The 22187-nt window shown below is 36.3% G+C and overlaps 1 protein-coding gene and 1 pseudogene across 1 annotated transcript in view; both read right to left on the minus strand.

The window, feature by feature from the left end:
• Positions 1 to 22187, minus strand: part of Grid2 (glutamate ionotropic receptor delta type subunit 2) — a 1437644-nt gene that overhangs the window by 663343 nt on the left and 752114 nt on the right. Inside the window, exon 4 of the mRNA XM_046459106.2 lies at positions 14270 to 14475. Coding sequence (XP_046315062.1) covers positions 14270 to 14475 — 206 coding nt within the window. The remainder of the gene's footprint in view (positions 1 to 14269; positions 14476 to 22187) is intronic.
• LOC124102639 (actin, cytoplasmic 2-like) lies at positions 19466 to 20578 on the minus strand (annotated as a pseudogene).

Genomic DNA, 22187 nt, shown 5'->3' on the forward strand with positions numbered 1-22187 from the left:
AAATTTAATCTTCAACCCTCAAGCTACAAATTCAATATAAACAGGTTTTGCTAGAAAAATCAAATGAATCTTTTTAATGTTCTCCATTCAGGCAGTTGATTTTCATTTTATTTATCTGTATTACACTCAGAAAAACGTCTGAATAGAATTCTAACCTAGGGGACTAGCTAACTCTTCAACAAACTTTCAGGAGTGGCAATACCTTAATATCTGCTCTTCTACACATCTAAAATATTGATTGTGTCAGTAAGCACTTAATGGATTGATTAAGTTCTAGGAGATGGAGTCAGAGTAACCCAGCTTGGCAAATGGCTTTTGACTCCTGTGCTAACTAAGATCCATTTGCCATGGCTGCCCAGTATGGCAGGACAGAGTAGAGTATTCTACACTTCTTTCTGCAAATAGAAGTTATGGAACTTTAGAATATATTTACTATATTTTACATATTAAGAAAATTTACAAGAAACTAACAAATTGCTAATTTGCTATTTGCAACAAACATATCTCTGTTTGCCTAGAATTCACCTACTCACCATTTTCCTGACTTCAAGAGATAGTACTGAAAGTGCAGGAAACACAAGAAGATGCATAATTTTGAAGACTTTTTTTGACTCAGATCATGATGAGTCCTGATGAATTGTGCCTGACAGGCTACCAAGAATGTCACTCTATGTTGGCACACTCTTGCCTTCCAGGGCTGCTGTCTTCACATTTGAACATTACCAAATTCCAATATTCAAATTCATCATTAGGTATATTCAAACTACTTCCTTTTTTTTTTTTGATACAATTTCATGGAGAGAAAACCCAAGAAAAATGTAGTTGCCCTTGGATTCATTCACATTCTAGACTTGCCTTGATAAGACTATAGCATATTATGTTAAGACTCTGAAAACAGCCAAGATTTCTCAGTTATACTGCAACAAATAAACTTTTAATAGGGATGATATAGATACAAGAAATGTAGTTATTTGTCTGAAGAATTTATTTGATTAGGTGGTAGATAACAATTTTGTTTTCTTTACTCCTCAAAGGAATTGAGAATAATTTAACTGTTTCCATTCTGATGATTTTATTCTTTTGCACATTTATTCCATTCTCCTTATTAGTATATATCCTTTGCAGTATAGAATCATGTATCATTCATTATTGTATTCCTACAATACTTCCTACACTGACTTGCACATATTTAAACTTGCACATATTTAAATGAATGAATGAAAGTGAATAATAAGTTAGAAAATATTTCAATTTCTATGTCTTTAAAGTTGAAACAAAGTAAATTTATATTTTAAATAACACTACACAACTTTCACTTATTTTCAAATATTTTCTCATTTGTAGTAATAAATAGAATGGAATCAAAGTGTTTAACATATGTAGTAATGCAAAATAAAGGGAAAACTAGCATAATAGATGCTACAAAGTCCCCCCCAAAAAACATTAAATGACATGTAGACTCCTTGGGAGACATTCATATCAAACTGTCCGACAATATCAGCATCCCATCAGTGGAGGTGATGTCTGATTTGCAATTTTAGACTCATCAGAACCTTGTTCTTTGCTCAGTTTCCATGTTGAGGGAGGCATTCTGAGGATTGAACTGAGTTCCAGTCAGAAAAGCAGAACCTGAATCCTCTTCAGGCCTCATTATCAAGACCTGTTGTACACAGTTTGGGTCAAATCAAAAGCAAAATAAATTTGATAATTTTTTATTAAAGAAAAAATTCCACAGGTGTGGATTAGCTAGGACCCTTTAAAGTTCAATATAAGTTTACTGAGCTAAGGTGAAAACTTGATTCAAGAATGGTTCAATTATAATTGAAAATTGTGATGTAGAAAAATGTAATTAAGTCACGAATAAATCAATGCCTGTTTGAAGTTTACTTTTTATTAAACCCAGTTAAATTAAAGTTCTTTCTTTTAGAATTTTATGTGACTCTAAAAACCTTATCTATATGGAGTCATTGAGTTTTAGGGTGACTGGCCAAAAAAGCTGCTCCTTGATGACCTGACTATTGAGTCTTTGGAAAGAGTTACAACTTATACTGTAATTAATCCAGTACCATTAATTTTTGTGATCACGAGGTCATGGGAATTTTCTTATTTCAATGATTTTCTGAACAGAGTCCTTCATTTTCTCTTAAAGTTATGTGCTTCATATTTGAGGAAAAAAAATATGACCTAGGCACATATGCAGCACAGGAATAATAAATCTATTCTTTCAAATACACAGCAGCTCCCATTTTATGAACTGGTGGTAGAAAATTCCAATATTTTTTCCAAGCAGAGACACATGACCTCCATATGGGAAATAAAATGTATCTTTTCCTCCATTTCCCATCATGCAAAACAATCAATTTCAGATCAACTTCATAATTAAATGTAAACATATTTTACATTTTGCATCTAAAATAAAACAAATTTCTAAATAGAACACGAGTATATCTTCATGATCTTTGAGTAGGAAGCTTTTACTTTAAAAAAAGACAAAATACAAACTATAAAGGAAAACAAATTAATAACTTGGGCTACATTTGAAATGAGAACTTTCATTCACCAAAATTCACTGTTTTCAGGGTGAAAAGACAGAGTTGGAGATGCTATTTAAAATAGACTCTTATCCATTATATATACAAATATACAATGGCTTAGATCGAGGCTAAGGGGGCTGCCCAGTTGGGTGCTGGAAAGGGAGATGCTGAACACTGAGGGCACAAGTTTATGTCCCTGTAAGGACCCCAGCCAGTGCCCTTGATGGGCTGGGTATCTGGCAGTGTTCCTAGCTAATGGGGATGAGGGACTTGATGTCACTTGAGAGATACCAGCCTTTTCTCAGTCCTACCTCTGGATGCTGTCTCCTGTTTGGGAAGTGCAGGTACTGAATGGTGATGGGGCTGTCCCTGGACCTCCCTGCCATTCCAAGCACCCAGCACTACCAAGCCCAGATTAGTGCTTGGGCAGGAGGCACAGAGGACTAAACCCAGGCTGGTGTTGGCCACCTCTATGAGGGATGGAATACAGCAGGCTGGGAGGCATGCCATGCTCTGACCTTCTAACAAATCATGAGGGGGGAAAAATGTAAGCTGAACATGCACTTCCTAAAAGTCAAATCCAAAAAGCCAATAAATACACCAAAACCATTCATCAGGAATATGCAAATTAAAAAGAAAATCTGAATCAAATACATATCTGCCATCATAAATAAGACAAAATAACAAGTGTTGGTGAGGAACTGGAATATTAGAACACTTTTAGTTGCCACCAGTAAGAGTCAAGTTGGAGTGACATTTCAGAAAACTAGCAGTATCGGTGTGAACATATGACATGTCTTATATATACTTCTCCAGCTAGTAATTCTATATTTAGGTACACACCACAGAGAAATAAATACATATGCAAAAAAAAGTATGAAGAATCATTATTCGTAAAAGATAAACTTGGAAAAACCAACAACAGAAGTTGCATAAACTGTGGCATATAGATACAATGAAATACTTTGAAGCAATCAGAATGAATGAATTTTTCATACATACTTTATGGGAGAATCTCATAGATATAGTGCTGAGTAGAAGAAAGGAGTCAAAAAAATATATACTAAATGATTCTTTTTTAATTTTTAAAATTTGTTCTAATTAGTTATATATGACAGTAGAATGCATTTTGAAACATCATATATACATGGAGTATAACTTCTCATTCTTCTGGTTGTACATAATGTGGAGTTACACGGGTCATATAATCATATATGCACAAAGGGTAATACTGTTCGATTCATTCTATTGTCATTCCTACTTCCACACTCCCACCCCTCCTTTGACTCCCCTCTGTCTAATCCAAAGTACCTCTATCATCACTCCCCCACACTTATTGTGAATTAGAATTGGCATATCAGAAAAAATATATTTGGCCTTTGGTTCTTTGGGATTGGCTTATTTTGCCTAGCATAATATTCTCCAGTTCCATCCATTTACTGGCAAATGCCATAATTTCATTCTTCTTTAAGACTGAATAATATTTCATTCATTGTGTGTGTGTGTGTGTGTGTGTGTGTGTGTGTATATATATATATATATATATATATACACAAAATTTCTCTTAAATGATTCTTTTCATATAAAGTTTAACATCAAATACTAGTTTATTGCCTGCCACATCCAGCACAGCGGTAGAATGATTAATCATGCAGGCAGTAATCTGGATTGAGAAAATTAATCAGAAATTATAGAAATATTTTAAAGATAAATTTATTAATTAAAGTGGGAACAGTGGGTGACCAGCCCTGGATAGAAGTGGATCTGACAACAAAATGGATGGAGCCCGAGTAGTCATTTATGTGGATAGGCACACCAAAAGGATTCAGTGAGGAGCTTCTACAGGAAAACAGGATGACTGTGGTGAGAAAAAGTTCTTTGGGGCTTGGCAGGTTACATCCATTTCCAGGTGGCTGCATTTGAACCTATGGCTGTGAGGTAAGGCAGGGTGTCAGCATAATCTGGGCCTTCTCAAACCAAGGAATTCACCCAGGACTTCCCAGAAAAGTAGCCTTCTTGCCTTACAATGACTCAAACAGACCCATAATTCATACATGGCTTCCAACACTAGTTTATTGTGTTAGAAGCCATAATGCCCTTGACAAGGATCATAGCTACGGGGTGTGTAGGAGGAACATGTGGGAATAATAGTTATGTTCTGTTTCTCAGTCTTAATTTGGGTTGTAAATAACATTGTTGAGTTGTAAATGCTTATAATTTATTCTATTATTTATGAATGTTTTATTTAAAAATATACTTTAAATACATAGCAGTCATTTATTAACACAGTATGATCAGAGAGATTTTCATGCAATGGATATATTTTGGAAAAAATTCTTATCATATTTTCCTTTTAAAAATACCATTATAATAGCTTCATCTTTAAAACTGTACATTGCTTAATGTCCCCAGGTAATTCCATTTAGAGAAAAAATATGTTATTTAAATAACTATTATAGTCATCTGATGAGGAGGACTCTTTCTAAATCTGTTGAGACAAGTTACTTTCACTTAGATGTTAAACTTTCCCAGAGGATTATTTATGGGAACTGCTAAAGTAGTTGAAGAAAGTAACATTGTCTTTCTGTTCTTTGACAGTATCAAATTTTATTCTTTCTGAACCTAGGATATGGTACAATAGAATAAAAACTAACTCATCCGGTAGGTGTAAGGGATAAGAGACATTACTCTTTTTATTGTGAAGTAAAAGGATCTCATGTAAAAGTGGGGTTCCTTCCTAAAAATTTGAAGAGAAAATCCTACATTAGAAATGATAGTCATTGTCATGCAAATACTAAACCTCCCTGTTTTCAAATAATTGATATATCTTATTTGACCTGAAAACTAGAAAACCCTGGCCAAAATATTCTTATTTAAGTAGGAATTGTATATTCTTTCTGGAAAGAATATAACTTACACAACAACAAATGAAACACTATTCCTATACAAAAACTTGTTCTTTCAAAATTTCATTCCAATTCATACTTAAAACAAAACCATGTAAACACTCTTGTTTCACTATATTCATTTCAAGGACACTCACACTTACACTGTGACAATTTTCTGCAGATATCACAGCAGGTTGATTTACTCAGCTGTTCATAACTGCAGTATTTTTATTAAAGCTCTGAAACTCTTAAATAAGAGGTGGAGCACTAACTGTAGATATTTAATGTATTGAATTTCTGAGACTTCAAAGGAAACATAATTAACTCAATGCCACATAATTGCTCCAGGGACAGGAAAATAAAGATGCAAACAGAACTGATATGCCTATTTTTCCCCTCAGCAATTAAATAACAATGGTAAGTGAGCAATTTCTTCTTTAAAACTCATTTTTTTGACTTTTATTATTTCCTTTGACCATTACAATAACTTTTCACACCAACTTATGAAGTATAGTGAGCAGTAAAGTTAGGAGATCTACTATTGCCCTCATTGACCAGCATCTCTCCCCTCTGCCTCTCCTTGTCTTAGGTGTTTACTCAACTGGGTTGTCTTTCTGCCCTCCTCATAACCTTTTGTTCCTCTATCTTTCCTATTATCCCAATCCATCCATGTCCTTCAAGCTTCATTTGTCTCTCTATCCATCATAAACTCCATGGTAAGGTAATTTCTACAAATACTTCTCTTAGAATCTGACAATCATGAACCACTTTGACCCCCTGAAAACTTATGTTTACCAGTTTTAAAGTCTGGTACACCAACCATTCCTACCATCTACTATGGGTACCAACTGCAGAAGTGTTGAACATTGCTAGAAAGAGTTACAGAACAGTATTGATTAGATCCTGACAGGCCTTTAATTTTCTCAACAGTCAACATAGAATTGACCAAAATGTTACATGTTGTATATTCTGACTGAAAATGTTATGATTTCATATTAGTTCTTAAAAAGTATAAAAATTGTTTTTAAAAGTCTTTTATGTTTCTTTAATTTTAATCTCTAAAAATCTGGGAAAAAATTTTTTTTGGAACTTTCAACTCAAGAAGGTCAAAAGGGATTATTCTTAGGCTGGGGTTGGGCCTTAGTGTCAGAGTGCTTGCCTAGCATGTGTGAGGCACTGGGTTTGATTTTCAGCACCACATAAAAATAAACAAATAAAATAAAGGCATTCTGTCCATCTACAACTACAAAAACAATAAAAAATAAAAGGGATGACTCTCAAAATCCCATTAAAATATGCAGTGAATGGATATATAAAGCAATGACCATGAGGAAAAAGAAAGGGGCCATAGAAAGGCATTTTAAAATAAATTACTGTAAAACAAAAAGCAGAGATTGCAATGATACGTAATGAAACATGTGTGAGGAGCCGTAGATTATATATCATCATAGGGGGCAGCAGCTAAGTACATAGACCTCTATCCAAGCTCTACAAGTCTTGGTACTTAGAACTGTCAGGCCCAACACAGAGTAGAAATGAGCTGAGGATGTGAAAATTCTGAGAATACAGTTGATTTTTGTCCTTTGCAGAGCTAATATTCTATAAAATTCCCTGTGACTGAATTCGTGAATACTATAGTATTGTTCATTGGGGAAATACCAATTGTGGTTCCTGTAGATCTCTAATTCTGTACATTTCTACTTAAAGTTACTTTATTATATTTTGTTATTTATTAACATTGAACGCAGTCAAAGGTCCTATAAGTCACGCCTGAATAATGCTTATCTAACAGCCCCTTTCTCTGTAAGGCACATGAAAGTTTTTTTGTGTCTTTAGGGAAACTGTGTAGCACTTCAGCAGTTTTTAGGGCATTTTAGGCAGCAAAATCACACACACGCACAGGCACAAAAATTTTAAAAAATAGCCCAAAATAGACGGGGAAGGCTGTTTATTTACAGTATGAGAATTGAAACAAGAATGGAGAGGGTGGCTTTTGACCTTATCTGGGAATATGGTCTGTTGGAGAACTCAAATTTTTGCAACTCTGAAAATAAGTGACCACAAAATCACCACAAAATCACCCTAAGTATTGATTTTTGAGTTATACATAAATTTTAGTGACTAGGGAAATTGCTAAATATGGAATTAGTGAATAAGGAGGATGTATGTTGATTCTCTTGGGGACTTCTCACACACTGTCATGTGCAAAATGTCCCTGAAAGTGACAGTTTGTTCTTATGCCCAAAACAAACAAACAAACAAACTTAAATTGTCTTAAAGAAATAGGTGTAGTTGGACTTTCTGGGGGCAACTAACGTTAGCATTGTAATGTAGAGCTAAGATAGCACAATCACACACATGCAAAATCTAGTATCGCCTCCTATAAAATGTAAATGTTCTGTCTGCTCAATTTAAATGATTGAGAGCCAGAGTACAATGAAGCAATGCTATCAATGTTATGAGGTAAATGATTTTTAATCTAGGAATTTATAATTAGCCAAGTTATTCATCAAGGATGAAGTGAGAATAAAATACACATTCATAAATGAAAAGCATGATAAATTAAATCTCCCACACACTCTCTCTTAAAAAGTTACTTGAAGATAGTCCCCGGAAAAAAAGGAAACTAAAAAACTATCACACATGGATCCAAGAATTTGTTGCTCTGACCCATAAATTTTTCAGATATAAAGGAAATGCCAGAAAAACAGCAGAAAGAATGGGCTCTGAGAAGGAAGGACTGTGTGAAGAAATCAGGGAATTTTATTTGCTCAGAAAGATAAGAATTCAAAATTTAAGCAACGGATAAAGATGAAATGATGAAAAAGTAAAAAAAAATAATAATAATTCAAATGAAAATTCTAAAGGTGAGAAAAACATCAACATAATCAAACCTTAATATTTTATTATGTCATGAAAATATTAATAGTGATAAAAAATAGTACATTGGTGGATTTTTTTTCTTATAGAATCGACTTTTAGCTAAGATATGAAAGTTTTATTTATGGTTACCAAATAAAAGATATGTGTTTCGCGCACACTATATATAAAAGTAAAACTGTGAATCATGGAAGTTGGGAGGGGAAAGTAGAATTGTGAAAAACATCTTTGTACATACTATTCTGTCTCTAGTAGGTAGTACATGAATCAAGATATGCTGGTGTTACTTGATGTTTTTTAAAATTGTTGTAACTGTTGAGAGGAGTTAATATGGATGAAGTAGATGAACTAATATTTCATTTAACATGTCAGAAAAGAAACAGGAAAAAAAATAAAATAGTAAATCAATGAATAATATACACCAGAGTAAGGAAAAGTAGAAAAAAAATTAAAGAGCTAATGGAATATTACATAAACACTAAAATTATCAGGGGCACTTCATATATGTCAATGGGAAAAACTCCTATGTTAAAAAAATCCAGAAGGAGAATCTATACCTACTATGCTATAATTTCTGTAAAAAAGACTACAAAAGCGTGTGTGCATGTATGTGTGTGTGTGTGTGTGTTGTATACCTGAAATTCACAGGAGACATATTATATGCTTCATGAGAAGAAAAACACGTGTTTGAGGAGTGGTGGCAAGAAGTGATCCTTTTAAAACTTTAAAGCTTTAAACTATGTGAATGCACAGAATATTCAAAAGCAAATGCAATTAAAATAAAAAATAAGTAATTAAAAAAAAACAATTAGAGGTAGAAAGAAAAGAATTGAGTGAGGAACTTTTTATCAAAAAGCTTTGTTTGAATTAGATTTTTTACCTCTGTCAACATATTACATATGCGTACAAATATACATAGTCTGAATTGCAGTTTACCCCATTGCCTGCCTGATGAATTCTTATTCCCTTTTCAAGATTCTGGAGAAAAAACTTCTCTGTGAAACTTGTCCTAACCATGTCAACCTTTCAGCAGAGTCAGTTTTCTTACCAGATTCTAGGAATACCATCTACCCATCAGTAGGACAGCGTTTTTCTTTTACATTTTATTATTTAGTTATATGACTGCCTCTTCCACTGCACTGAGCAATTCTCTAGGTCAGGTACTATTTTTCTTTGTGTCTGTAGAACCTGAGTGCATTCTTTTGAATTCAGAGCTGCCTGCTGTTTCTGTGAACTGCTTCTAGCAGAGATAGGGTCAGCCTGTTCCCTGAGCAGGGGAAGGACTCCTAGGACCCACAGGAAAGCAGAAACAAGCTGGACAATGTCTGAAAACAGCTCATTGAGAAACAGGAAGCACCATGCAGATCAGAAAAGTATAGCTTGATGTGGAGGTGGCTCACATTCTTTTTGTCATTCCTATATCACTGTGTGAGATAACTGTTGTTTTAGTTAGATATTTTGTTTGTTTGTTTGTTTGTTTGTTTGTTTTGGGGTCTCTCTGACCAAAACACCTGACAAAACAATTTAGAGGAGAAAGTTTATTTGGAGCCTGTGGTTTCTGAGGTCTTAGCCCACAGATGGCCAATTCCATTGTTCTGGGCCCAAAATGAGGCAGAACATCATGAGAAAAGGACCCAGTGGAAAAAAGCTACTCAGTTCATGGCAGCCTTAGGAAGTGATGAGTGGGGTCGGGGGGTCACAGAGAAGATTCATGCTTCTGGCATGCACCCCAGTGACCCATCTCCTCTGGCCATGCCCCACCTTCCTTCAGTTACCACCCAGTCATTCCATTCAAAGTAGTATGGACTGACTAGGTTATAGCTCTCATAATCTAATCATTTCACCTCTGAATATTCCTGCATTCAAAGAAGCTTAAATATCTAATATTTAAATCATAGTAACTGTGGAATAAATTTGTTCACAGCTTGGAGACAAAAATTAGTGATTATAAAGACAAGTTACTAGGGGAAAAATGGTGACTGAATAGAGGAAAGCAGAAAAGTCTCTCAAGAAAAATCACATACATAGATGTTATGTGTTTGGGAACAAAGATGGAAGCAATAACTTGTTAGAAGTATTTGAGAGTCTAGGAAAGGGGGCCAAAATAAGAATACAAGTCAAAATCATATTGGTTGAAATTGATTATGAGATATATAGGATGGTCAAAGAAAATAAATTTTTACAAGTCTGAAATAATTTCATCTACCTTTGAAATAGTAATTCTAGATTATTGGTCATAGGTAGTCCTTCCCTGGCAGAGTTTCACAATTTCTACCACCAGAGTCTTATCAATGTTCCCTCTTCATTCTACAATTACACTTTTTAACTGCTTGGTATATCATGGTCTATATAAAATGGCTCAACAATTTCTTTCCTAAAAATGAGCCATTTTTTCTGTTGCTGGTATTCAACATATAGGTTTTTTTTTTTTTTTATCCTAATTTGTCTTTACTTTCATTACCAAACCTCTAAACAGAGTGTTTAGCACACCCACCTTCATCCATTACTTCCCTGGCCCTTTGTAATCTTGCTCCATCACTTTCCCCTATGCTTGTGTTCCTGATTTTCCTGCTTCTTGGGTTGTATTCCTCTCCTTTCTATGCCTAATCCAATTCTATATGTCTTTTAATGCTCAACTCAAGCCGCACCTCCTTTGGGACCCAAGCTCCTTCCTCAATAATTCCACAATCACACACTTTACCACTGAAACTGGATCTGAGGTGGTTCCACACTACTACAGGTGGCCCTGTAGCTCGAGATGGATGTGAGACCTGCCGTTACTGCATCCTATAATGCTTACATTCTATTTCCTTCCCTGGTACCAGACTAGAAACCTGAAGAGAGGTACTGGATCTTCATAAGCACTGCTATAGCCTAGCACAGGATGCAGGTTAAACTGGACAATAAATCAATCTTTATTGCTTTTAAAAACCTGACATCTCTAACCCTGATCTTTCTCCTGAACTCAAGTTGTGCACTTGCAACCACCCTTTTTGAGAACTATGATTAAGCACACAGGCTCTGGAGATAGACTACTTGGAATCATTTCCAGAACTACCTCTTATTAGTTGTTTTATCTTGACTAATTAATTAACATTTGAGTGCCTAATCTATAATAAACCACGGATAATGACAATACCAATTCAAAGGTTTTTGTATGAGAATGAAATGAGTTTATTGTTTATAAAAACCTTAGAAATTGGGGCTGGGGATTTGGCTCAAGCAGTAGCGCGCTCGCCTGGCATGCTTGCGGCCCGGGTTCGAACCTTAGCACCACATACAAACAAAGATGTTGTGTCCGCCAAAAACTGAAAAATAAATATTGAAATTCTCTCTCTCTCTCTCTCTCTCTCTCTCTCTCTCTCTCTCAAAAATAAAATAAAATAAATTAAAACCTTAGAAATTAATAAGTAGGGAAAAAAACAGTAAATAGTAAGAGGAGTTAGGAACAAAATTGTTAAAATACAGTTATAATCACCTGGGTAGGACACTTTGGCTCAAACACCATATGTTTCAAATTGAACTCTAAATCCTTCCCCTGTGAGCAAATAAGGTTATTTGCTCATAACCAAGAATGACATCTGTTACGGGTTAAATTATTGTTTTCATTGCCGTCTACCATGCAGAATTCACATGCTGAAATCCTAACACTCAGTATTTAGAATTTGACTCTGTTTGGATATAAGACCTTTACAGAGGTAATCAAGTGAAAATGAGGTCATTAGGGTGAGCCCTAATCCAAAATGACTGGTGTCATTTCAAAGAGGAAGTTTAGACAGACATGCAGATGGAAGATGATGTGAAGAGACTTAAGGAGAAGAAAGCCATCTACCAGCCAGAGAGAGAGGGGCGGGGGCGGTCTGGAACATCTCCTTCCCTCAGAAGGAGAAAGAACTAACTTAGTTAATATCTTGATTTCGGATTTCTAGCTTCCAGAACTGGGAGACAATAATTTTCTGTTGTTTGAGACACCTGGTTAGTAGTTTTGTAATAGAAGCTCTAGCAAACTAGTACTATACCATCATCTCCTGGAATCCAGGTTAAAAATTCTACATTCTCTCATTTTTCCATTTCCTGGCCACTTGAACTCTTGAAAGTCTGCCCCTGAGTGACTCTCACTCCTATGGACTTGTGTCCCACAACCATCAGTTCCATCTTCTCTGTCTGAAAGAGAACCATTCCACCTCATGGCTCCCCAACTGTCAGTTCTCAATAGGAAAGTCTGAGCATGCCATCCCCCATTCTCAGCCCATTGCTTCTAAATGTTCACCAAAGAGAGATCAACTGTTGCCCTGGCACTCCAGGGCCTTTGCCATCTGGGGTAAGTCCTCATTTCACACAGTATATACCACTGCTCTTCCTCATTCATCCCGCTATTAACCTATACAAAACTTTACTGTGAGCATACAATGAAGGGGTGTGTCTGCTCATCTTGACATAATTTTCACATTAGCAGGTACTTTTTGTCCATTTTTTCCCCTAGACAAAGTGATCTAGAAGTTTCTATCTCTTGAGTATCTGCTAACTGCCAGGTCTCTCCCTGCCCACCACCACTTTTTAAGATATTCCATAGGATATCTTATTAATCTACATTATTCTGTTAATATGCTTAAATCAATCTTACTCTCATTTTACTGAGGACAAGATGGAGACTCAGAAATATTAAGTAATTTTTCCATGACTCATAACAAGAATGGAACTGAGATGGACTTACACTTGTCTTGTTATAACACTTTTGTGAACTCCTATGCAAGACACAAAGTGAATGAAGTCTTCTCTGGTGACCACTAATGTTGCTACTTCATTTACTGCAGTTTTTCCATTTTTATTTATATTACATCTCTTCATATTTGCTTTTAATATTCTAGAATATTTTGTGTTTATTGAAAGAATCAACTCTGAAACTAAAAGTGTTCTTTCTATTGTGGAAAAATCTAATGTTTGATGATATTGTTATTTTCTAAACTCAAAATGTTAAAGTTCTATATTTATCCATAACTGCATAACAACATTCTGTATTAAAATAAAAAATTGATATTACTGATAGTTTCCATAAGGTTTACCATTCTGTGATTTATACTTTGCTTCAAGATTCTTGAAAACAATTCTATTACAGAGCATCAAAGAATTTCTAACACTTCTTAATTTACAGCAGGATTTAGAAGCTAAAGAAACCATAGGGCTGAAGTGAGGAAAAAAGTATGAACAAAATAAAGTCACCAAACTTAGAAACACGATGTGACACATGAATGTCATGATTAGTTCTATTACTAGACAAAATTAAAATGGAAGTAAGGCTAAAATGGCTTGATAATAGTCCTTTGCAAGATAATCACAAGCATTTCAGAATAAAGAGACGTAACAGCAATCACTGGAAAGTCCTGTATTTTTACAGAGCTTTAAATCTTCTAACCAAATTAGCAGCCACAGTTAAAAAGTTGAAGATGTGGCATCATAAAATGTGCATTGGTCATCACTTTGCTTAGTTTCATGCAGTTTTAATTACTTGTCTTCCTACAGAGTTCCCAGAGCAAAAGTAAGTCTGTTATATTTTTTTTTTAAGTAATCATGTTTAGGCAATCACATTCTATTCAAGTAAATCTTTTCTCAGAAGTAAAATTTTAACTTGCAAATTTAAGTATTAGTTAGCTGTACCCTTGTGAATTCATTTGTTACCTTGATAGATCTATTCAGGTCAACAGCACTTTTCAACCCTCATAAGACTTCTTAAAATTGTCCTGGCTTTGTGCCTAAATATACATAAATACAAACATTCTCAGCAATTAACTGGACAGTATGGGGTAAATGTGATGTGCAAAGAATTTGCTGTGTTTCTTCCATTAGTGTTAATGAGAGTTGAGCAGTTAATTCCCTCACCCTGCTCTTAACTTTCACTCCTCTGCAGGGCTCATTCCAAAGTATTTAGTTTTTCCACCATACCCCAACTGTATGATGATTTTTACTTACCTCACTAATGAAGGACTTGGCTGTGGCAGGATTCATAACAAGGATGGCTCTCCTAAGAGTGTCTCGATAGCGATTCAATTCCTCTATCCTCATGGTATCAAAGAGAGTGGTGATCATTTTATTGATGTTGTTTTCTACCTTTTGAAGTGCAACGTCCATTCCTTGCTGAGACACTTTGTCCAAAAACTCTTGTATTCCACGGATATCTAGGAATATTAAAAGCCCATCAAAGTCTGACTTACAACACAGAAGGGAATCAAAAGCTATTTCACTAATATCAGAATAGTTTATTGTTCCACATTACATGGGCTGTCTAAATTACTGAGTATCTGATGGAATTGTCAAATATGTTTGTGGTTTGACCCCATAGACTGTGTGTCAAAAATGTAATTATTTTAAAAATGGATTTATATCTATCCACTTAGCATTCTAAACTATCTTGACTCTGAAAAGTGTGGGCATAGAATGGAGGGAGGTAGAGAGAAATTTCCTTTACTAAAGTATGGAAGAAATAAAGTAACTCTCTATTTTACATGGCATTAAAGAATGGTATGAATATCACTGATGACAGATGAATATGAATCAAGGTTACCAGTGTTTCTTAAAATAAATAACAATATCATTAAATTGACATTTATAATCTAAATAAATAGCAACAGTGTTTTAAGAAATTGTCTTTAAACCATATTAGGTCACTTGGACCACAAGTAAAGTATCTGCATTTTGGTCTATTTTATCAGTACTACCTCCTTAGCTTAAATTTGAAAAACCTGGTAGGGTATACTTTTCTTTGTAAGAGTATAAATAATACACCATGTATGTAAAACAAATTTTAAAATACATTTTAGCATTTAAGAAAACATTATATATGGTATCAATTTTAAATGAATCTATAAAATATTCACACATCCATTCCAAAATAAGGAAAGTTCTGAAAAGTTACCAATAAGTCCAGTGTTTACTTCACATTCAAATAAGGAAAGTAAAATCCAGTCTAAATAAAGAAATTAAAAATGTACACTTGGATATATATTTTACATACCAATAAGTATCTGCATGTTATCAATATTTCTTTCTAGTGCCCCTTTAGATGTTTATAGTAGAGATTTAAAGTGCTAAATATGATTGGAAAGTGTACTAGGCACAAAATCTTAACTTACAAGGTAATAAGTCCAGGCTATAAAAAAGTTTAAAGGAAAAATAATTAGCAAAAGTAAGAAACAAATAGGATTTAGGAACATATTATGAATAGACTGTATCTTAAAATCCCTAATTGAGTGTATCTTAAGCCTCTCAAGGGGAATAATTAATACAAAAACATTAAATAAGCCCAAAGAACCAGAAATAGCTGTAAAATTAGAAACTGACAGGTAACAAAATTTTACATTTGCAAAGTTTCAAATTAATAAAAAACTTTTATTTCTTCTTATGGTTGCTTTTATTTTTTTAAATAAATAGGCTATATTCACTTGTATGATGACTCACAGTCTTCAGAATAGACATCCTGTATAAATTCTACCTTACATTCCTCATTCCTAATACATTAGAAACCCAAGCACTGAAGCAGGTTAAAAGGACAAAAGGTTCAGCTAGAGCAGAACAAGAGATAGAAGAGATGGAATATCAAAGGTATTGTATGCTCATTAAATATTCAACTTAGAAAGTCCTTAAAGGTGTAAAACATTGGCACATGGATTAAATAAAGGATTAGTTCTAATGGAACTTGGTAGCCACAGGCAGAAGTATTACATCAGGACTTGAACACACTCAACATGTATTTTCTACCTTTGGTGTGAATATCCTTTGAATATTTAAATTGGCAAGTATGTGTGTATACGAAATCCAGTGTAGAGTCTAACACATGACAGGACAGTTCCTATTATCAATAACAGCACATTAACTGTTATGCTTCTCCACACATTAACTGACTATGCTTCTCCCACCCATAATGCAGTTGCCTCAAATCAACTGATCGCTTGCTAACCCAAAAAAGCAAGTATGAAATCCAAGGTAGCTTTTGGGATGCAGTTGTTAAGCAGTAATAGTTTTGCTTATAAGAGAGGAGAGTGACACTAAATACTCATGATAAGTAGCAATTGGTAAGTGCAATGAGAGAAGGATCTGAATCATGCTATTAGCTGCTCTGTGTAAAAGAATCATTAAAAGAGAGAGTAGGACTTTGGTTTTGTTAATTAAACATGAAGATTACCATCACAATTATTCAGTTTCATTATCTGTATGCTGATTAGTTGGCAGTTAATGAACAAAGTTCCAAGGGTTACAGAAATAAAAATGACATGATGCTTGACCTCAAGGAGCTACCAGGCTGGTACCCCTCTGACTAGTGCTATTTATTGATAACAGAAAGTTAAACAATAGTTTCAGTAGTTCCAAGTAATTATTAATTCTACTGACTAGATGATTTTATAATAGCAAGGGTTGGGAGCTCATTAACTGAGTTATTAAACATAAGATTAAAGGGAAAATAAGACTTTTCCCTGGGCACGACAAAGGAATTTGTAGTAAGCAAAAGAAAGGCCACCCTCAAAATGCCCATATTGTAATCCCCATAATCTGTGAATACACTAGGTTACCTGGCAAAGAGGGATCAAGGATGAAGACAGAATTAAGGTTCTTAATCAGGTGAATTTAATATAGAGACACCAACCCATATGGGTAGAATCAGTATAATCTTGGGCCCCGATAATTGGAAGAGGGAGGCACAGGAGGAGTAACGGGGAGAGCAGACCCCTTAAGAATGGGTTGAGATGCAGTTCTTGCTGCCTTTTTAGTTAAGGGGAGGGGAGCAAGAGTGAAGAAAGGTGGGTGGGCTGGTAAAAGTGAGGAAATGGATTCTCCCCTAGGGTCCTCAGAAAATAACACAGCCTCACCAGTACTTTGATTTTAGCCCAGAAGTCCAAACTATCCAACTGTACTTGTGTTGTTTAAGTCTCTAATTATGGGGTAATATGCTCATCAGCAATAGAAACTTACATAGAACTATGCTTTGATTCTTAAGTCAGCATTTTTCAAATTTTGGTCCACTGAATTTTATTTACGAATCATTTGGAGAACTTGTTGAAAATGTCTGAGCCCATCCCCACTCTTATGGACTCAGAAACACTCTGGACAAAATCCAGTGATTTTTCCTCACTTGATGGTTCCTAAGAGACCAACTTGGGAACCAGTGCTCCAATTTCTTAACCTTGTGTCACAGGCTCCTTTGTGGTTATGAGTCCTCTCTTTCTCCAGTAAATATACATACCCAACACAATCTGCACAGTTACGTATTATATTTTTATCTAATCTGCTTGCTTCCCTTAAGCATAGTTATTGAAGGACCCAGATTAGTATTTTGTTACTACTTTTAGTGATTTTTTTTTTCCTAGAGGCTTTTACCTACTATACAGGTCTGTTAACTTGGAATAATAGGAAATAAGATATTAGATATCCCATGTTAACTAAATAGTGCATACATTTCAATTAAATAGACATTTAAAATAAAAGTGTTAAGAAACATTACAAACATGTAAATACCTTTCCTAATAACCTTCAATAATTTTCAGTTACTAGTCAAACTCAAGTCATCCTTCAGCTTCAGGAAAAACATACCAAATTGTAGAAGGTTGGGTTTTCATGGATGCCAACTTTGAGATGGAGGTTAGATAACAGAAAGGTGATTAAGGACTGCTCTCAGGAATCACTCTTGTACATAAGAAAAGGGAGCAAAGAGGATACTGCAAAGAGATGTGGTGCTGTCGTTTGGTCTCAACGAACCTCTGAAGGGAGCTATGGAGGCCTGAGAGTCTTCAGAATGAACCCAAGGTAGGTAAGTCTAGAACAAGGAGAGGCTTTTTAACACTGCATGGATCCTAAGTAATTCTGCACAGGTGAAGGCAATTCCTGCGGAGGGTAGTCAGCTGCCAGTACTCCCAACAGTTGCTGGAATAGGTTCTCCAGTTTTGAAGGGGGATTTTAGGGAAAAGAATGGAGTCTGAAATTTTCCCTACATTTTTGGGATCAAAAAATATTGTTTTGGTTTTCAGAAAAAAATGATGTGAAAAGCCCTGTTAAGTTATGTCTAGTCACAATCCGTATCTTTTTCTTGGGAGGTGGATATTGGGGATCCAACTCAGGGGCACTCAACCACTGAGCCACATCATGTTTTATTTAGAGACAGGGTCTCATGAGCTGCTTAACACCTCCCTTTTGCTGAGGCTGGCTTTGAACTCCGGATCCTCCTGTCTCAGTCTCCCAAGCTGATGGGATTGCAGGATTGAGCCACACATTTGGTTTCCATCTATCTTTTATAAAACAGGTTTTCATCTAGGGGGAAGTAAAACTGCATTTGATACCACAAAATCAGGTTTGGATCCCCATTTTCTAGCCTATATAGATAGGCCTATTAACTTGGAATCAAGTTCATAATTGATAGCTTCTGTTTTTATGTTTCCAGTATTCTGTCTCCTTTATTCAAATAATAAGATGCCATTTTCCTTTTTTTTTTTTTTTTTTGTACTGTAGCACTTTATTTTTCCTTACTCAATGAAGTGTTGCTGGGGCCTAATGTTCTCACATAACAATAGAAAACCAAAAATTTGTCATCTGATAAAGAATTGAGTACAAAAAAAAACCTTACATAAATTAAAATGAATAAATTTACAGATGTAAATGCAAACTGTTTCTAACTCAAGGCAAGTAATAACCGATGGTGGTCAGGCGGGAGAACATTGGTAAGAAAGGAAACTGAGTTCTAAGGCTCGGACTTTCCCACCCTGTTGGACCGTGAGAAGTGACAGCTGGCCCAGGAACTCTTGCCAGCCTGAGCAATCCAGGAAGTCTGTCAGCTGACACATGAATACCCTGCACAGATCACTGCTGTGGTCTCAGATTCGCTAAGCCACGGACTTTTCTCCTTTATGCATGCTCTCACCTCAGGTAACAGGTGACCGAGCCACATGGACTAAGGGCTTAAATCAAAGATATGCACAGGGCATTAAACATATACCAAGGGAACAGTTAACTTGAATACAAGGTCAAAATCAGCAACGAGTTCTACGTTCCAGGGCTGACATCAGATACAAGCTACAAGAACAATTTCTTTTCAAAGGCTTATTCTAGGTTCAAATTTGCCAGAGCAAATTTATACTTCAGATTCAGCACATGCAGCAGGTGCCTGGCACCTGCTCAGTCCATCTAAAAGCTTTTGCGGTGGACAATGGAGGGGCCCGACTCGTACTCCTGCTTGCTGATCTACATCTGCTGGAAAGTGGACAGTGAGGTCAGGATGGAGCCGCCGATCCACACAGAGTATTTGCCCTCAGGGGGAGCGATAATCTTGACTTCATGGTGCTGGGGACCAGGGCTGTGTTCTCCTTCTGCATCCTGTGAGCAATGCCAGGGTACATGGTGGTGCCGCCCGACAGCATGGTGTTGGCATAGAGGTCCTTGCAGATGTCGATGTCACACTTCATGATGGAGTTGAAGGTGGTCTTGTGGATGCCAGAGGGTTCCATACCCAGAAAGAGTGCCTCTGGACACTGGAACAGCTCGTTGCCAATGGTGATCACCTGCCCATCAGGCAGCTCCTATCTCTTCTCCAGGGAGGAGGAGGATGCAGCAGTGGCCATCTCCTGCTCGAAGTCCAGGGCAACGTAGCACAGCTTCTCCTTGATGTCACGCACCATCTCCAGCTCCGCCAGGGTGGTGAAGCTGTAGCCGCGCTCTGTCAGGATCTTCAGGGGGTAGTCTGTCAGGTCCCAGCGAGCCAGGTCCAGATGCAGGATGGCGTGGGGAAGGGTGTAGCCCTCGTATATGGGCACTGTGTGGGTGACCCCGTCACCAGAGTCCATGACAATGCCAGTGGTGCGTCCAGAGACGTACAGGGACAGCACGGCCTGGATGGCCACATACATGGCCGGTGTGTTGAAGGTCTCGAACATGATCTGAGTCATCTTCTCTCTGTTGGCCTTGGGGTTCAGGGGGGCCTCAGTCAGCAGCACCGGGTGCTCCTCGGGGGCCACGCACAGCCCATTGTAGAAGGTATGGTGCCAGATCTTTTCCATATGGTCCCAGTTGGTGACGATGCTGTGCTCGATGGTATACTTCAGCGTCAGGATGCCGCGCTTGCTCTGGGCCTTGTCACCCACATACGAGTCCTTCTGGCCCATACCCACTATCACACCCTGGTGGCACCGGCGCTCGACGATGGAGGGGAACATGGCCCCGGGGACCGTTGTCGCCGGCAAAGCCAGCTTTGCACATGCCGGAGCCATCGTCAATGAGGAGCGCAGAGATTTCCTCTTCCATTGCGATTGGCAGAGGACGGGTGGCGAGCAGAGGGAGGACGCGGAGCAGCTGCCAACCGCAGCGAGTGACACAAGTTGGCATTTTTCATTTAAGAAATAAACCTGTTCCCTTTCCCTGTGTTTCACATGTGCGCAGCCCTCTACCTGATATTACTGGAGGGTCCTGTGGTCTTGAGCTGGTTCATTTGGGTGCATCATAGCCTTGGCCTAAATAATTAGTCTAAGGGTAGTTACAGCACTGAAGCAGAGATTAATAAAGAGATAACATAAAACAAATGGTCTTTTTTGGTAACACAGGTTGTAATGTAGTTTGGGACTGCAGGAGCTAGGAGGTCTAGTGAGGAAGTACCTAAAGAGAAACAGACATAGCCAGCTCTTCTCCCAACTACAAGAGTCAATTCAGAAAAAACAATTCAAAACTAGTAGCTTAGTTTGAAGCGAGCTTCTGTCACTTGTAAAAGGAAGGGTGTTGACTACCATATACAGATATGATACATAATTTTTTAAAAAGGTGGTAGTTTCATAACGATGATGCAGGCATACTTCCTGTACTCAGAAAGTTTCCATTTTAGAGGAGGAATAGACATTTATGCAGGAAATTATGTGTTAATGTGATGTTGCCGAATATAGGCAATGTAACAAGGAATGAAAGCATGGGGAAAGTAGTAACCACCTACAGCTTACCTACAAGGGGAGCCATAACCTCACCTAATTACTGGGATTCCTGATAAAAAGAAATAGGATGTGTATATCATGTTAAAGCAGTTTTTAATCTGTAAACTTCTATGCAGTGTACATTTTCATTATCAAGACTTTAGCAACCTCAGGCAAAAGTTCTATTTTTACTTATTTTTCTGCTATTTTTTTTTCTATAGACAAATGAAAAATGGAAGAAAATCTTGATAAGAAATAAAAGTTGATCTCTATAACATTCTTAGAACTTAATATTCTAGCAATCATCAATTTCTCTGATCTCTAAATTGTGTTACCTACTTAGGCCAGCTTCCCACAACAATTCTTGAAGATGTAGTGTCTGATTGGAACTTAATGATTCATTTTATTAAATCATGTAAAATGACTTTATTATGATCTCTAAGATTAATTTTAATCTTTTTACTGAAAGTGTTTTATATTAAAATAGATTACAGTAGAAAAATCTTAGTATTCAAATTTAATATAGAAATGCAATTCTAACCTGACCCTAGAAAGAAATCAGAAATATGATAAACCAGAAAAATAAGACTAACACATGATAAGCCAGATACATGATACATGATGTTACACCCCATACCATAGTCAGCATCCATATAGATGACTTTCTAAAACAATCATTGTGCCAATCACTAGGAAAAGTACTTGGAAGAGAATCTTGAGTAAAATGAAAACCCTTGTTGTCATTGAGGGTACTGTACATACCATCAGATGATAACAGAAACTCAATTACCACAGCATAATCTTGCAATACTACTCATTTTACAAATTAAAGCTCCAATTTTGCTAAATGTTAGGGCATTCTCCAGAAAACATCAAAATAGTAATTTATGGTCTGATTTTTGTATTCAAATATTACCTTTAAAATATTGAATTCAATAAGAAAAGAGATCTGTCAC

The sequence above is a fragment of the Marmota monax genome, unplaced genomic scaffold, assembly GCF_021218885.2.
Source record: "Marmota monax isolate L192 unplaced genomic scaffold, Marmota_monax_Labrador192_F-V1.1 WCK01_AAM20220418_F8-fsc00002, whole genome shotgun sequence".
Taxonomy (NCBI): Eukaryota; Metazoa; Chordata; class Mammalia; order Rodentia; family Sciuridae; genus Marmota; species Marmota monax.